This window comes from Ochotona curzoniae, unplaced genomic scaffold (assembly GCF_017591425.1).
Source record: "Ochotona curzoniae isolate NIBS_2020 unplaced genomic scaffold, NIBS_Ocur_1.0 scaffold_3890, whole genome shotgun sequence".
NCBI lineage: Eukaryota > Metazoa > Chordata > Mammalia > Lagomorpha > Ochotonidae > Ochotona > Ochotona curzoniae.
Genome location: NW_024467115.1, coordinates 41343821 through 41344854, shown reverse-complemented (window position 1 = coordinate 41344854; position 1034 = coordinate 41343821). Strand labels below are relative to the sequence as shown.

The 1034-nt window shown below is 75.9% G+C and overlaps 1 protein-coding gene across 1 annotated transcript; it reads left to right on the top strand.

Annotated features, from left to right (window-relative positions):
- Positions 1-813, top strand: PRR18 (proline rich 18). The gene has a single exon (XM_040965259.1). It carries the CDS (start codon positions 1-3, stop codon positions 811-813), a length of 813 nt encoding a protein of 270 aa, XP_040821193.1.
- Positions 814-1034: the final 221 nt, after the last annotated feature.

Below are 1034 nucleotides of genomic sequence, written 5' to 3'. Positions count from 1 at the left end.
ATGCCCTTCCAGCCCAGGCCGCCGCCCGCCCCAAGCTCGGGGGGTGCCGCCGCGCGATCGCCTCCTCGGAGGCCCTGCGCGCCGCCCGTGGCTGCGGCGGAGAAGAAGAGGAAGCCCCCGGAGCGGCCCGCGGCGCCCCTCTCCAGCTCCTGGCCCTCGGCCACGCTCAAGAGGCCGCCGGGCCGACGCGGCCTCGTCCCCGGCCCGAGCAGGACGCAGCCGCCGGCCCCTCCGCGCTCCCCGCGCCAGGCCTCGCCGGTCCGCGCGGGGGCCCGGGCCACGTGCGCCACGCCCCGGCCGGCTGCTAGCGGCCAGAACTCGGCGGGGCCAGAACTCGGCACAGGTCCCGAGTCCGACGACGCGCTGCGCTTCTCGCTGAACCTCACGCCCGAGGCCATCCTGGTCATCCAGAGGCGCCACCTGGAGAAGCAGCTGCTGGCGCGGCCGCGCAGGCCCTTCCCCTCGCCCTCGGCCCCGGGAGCCCGCGCCAAGGCCGCCGGCCCGCGGAAGGGTGGCCCCACCACCAGCGGCTCCGACGCGCCCCCGGCGGCGGGCCCGGCTTACCGCCCTGCGCAGCGCACCCCACGGCCGTCCGGCAGCCCACGGCCCGCCGACCTGCGCCAGATGCTCAAGGTGTCCCTGCTCAACGAGCGGCACCGGTACGACGACGTGGACTACGAGGAGGAGCCCGCGGCCCCCGATGAAGGCGTGATGCGCAAGTGCACCGAGTGGCTGCGCGGGGTGGAGTCGGCGGTCGCTGGCCGGCAGCGCGCAGGGCGCCTGGGCAGCCTCCCGCACATGAGCACACTGTGAGCTGCAGCCGAGAGCCCCGCCCCCGCCTGACGCCCACCTCACTGTGGGGAGGCACCTGGCAGCGCCCAACGCTACCTCCTGGACTTGGTACTGGGCTGGGGCGCCAAGAGGGAGACCTGTACCCTCCCGGACGCACCTGTGAGCCGAGTCGGCCCCTGCCTGCCTCTCCCTCTTTCCTGCGAATCCTGCCTGTGGTATCCCCCCACCACCTCTCGGGCCCC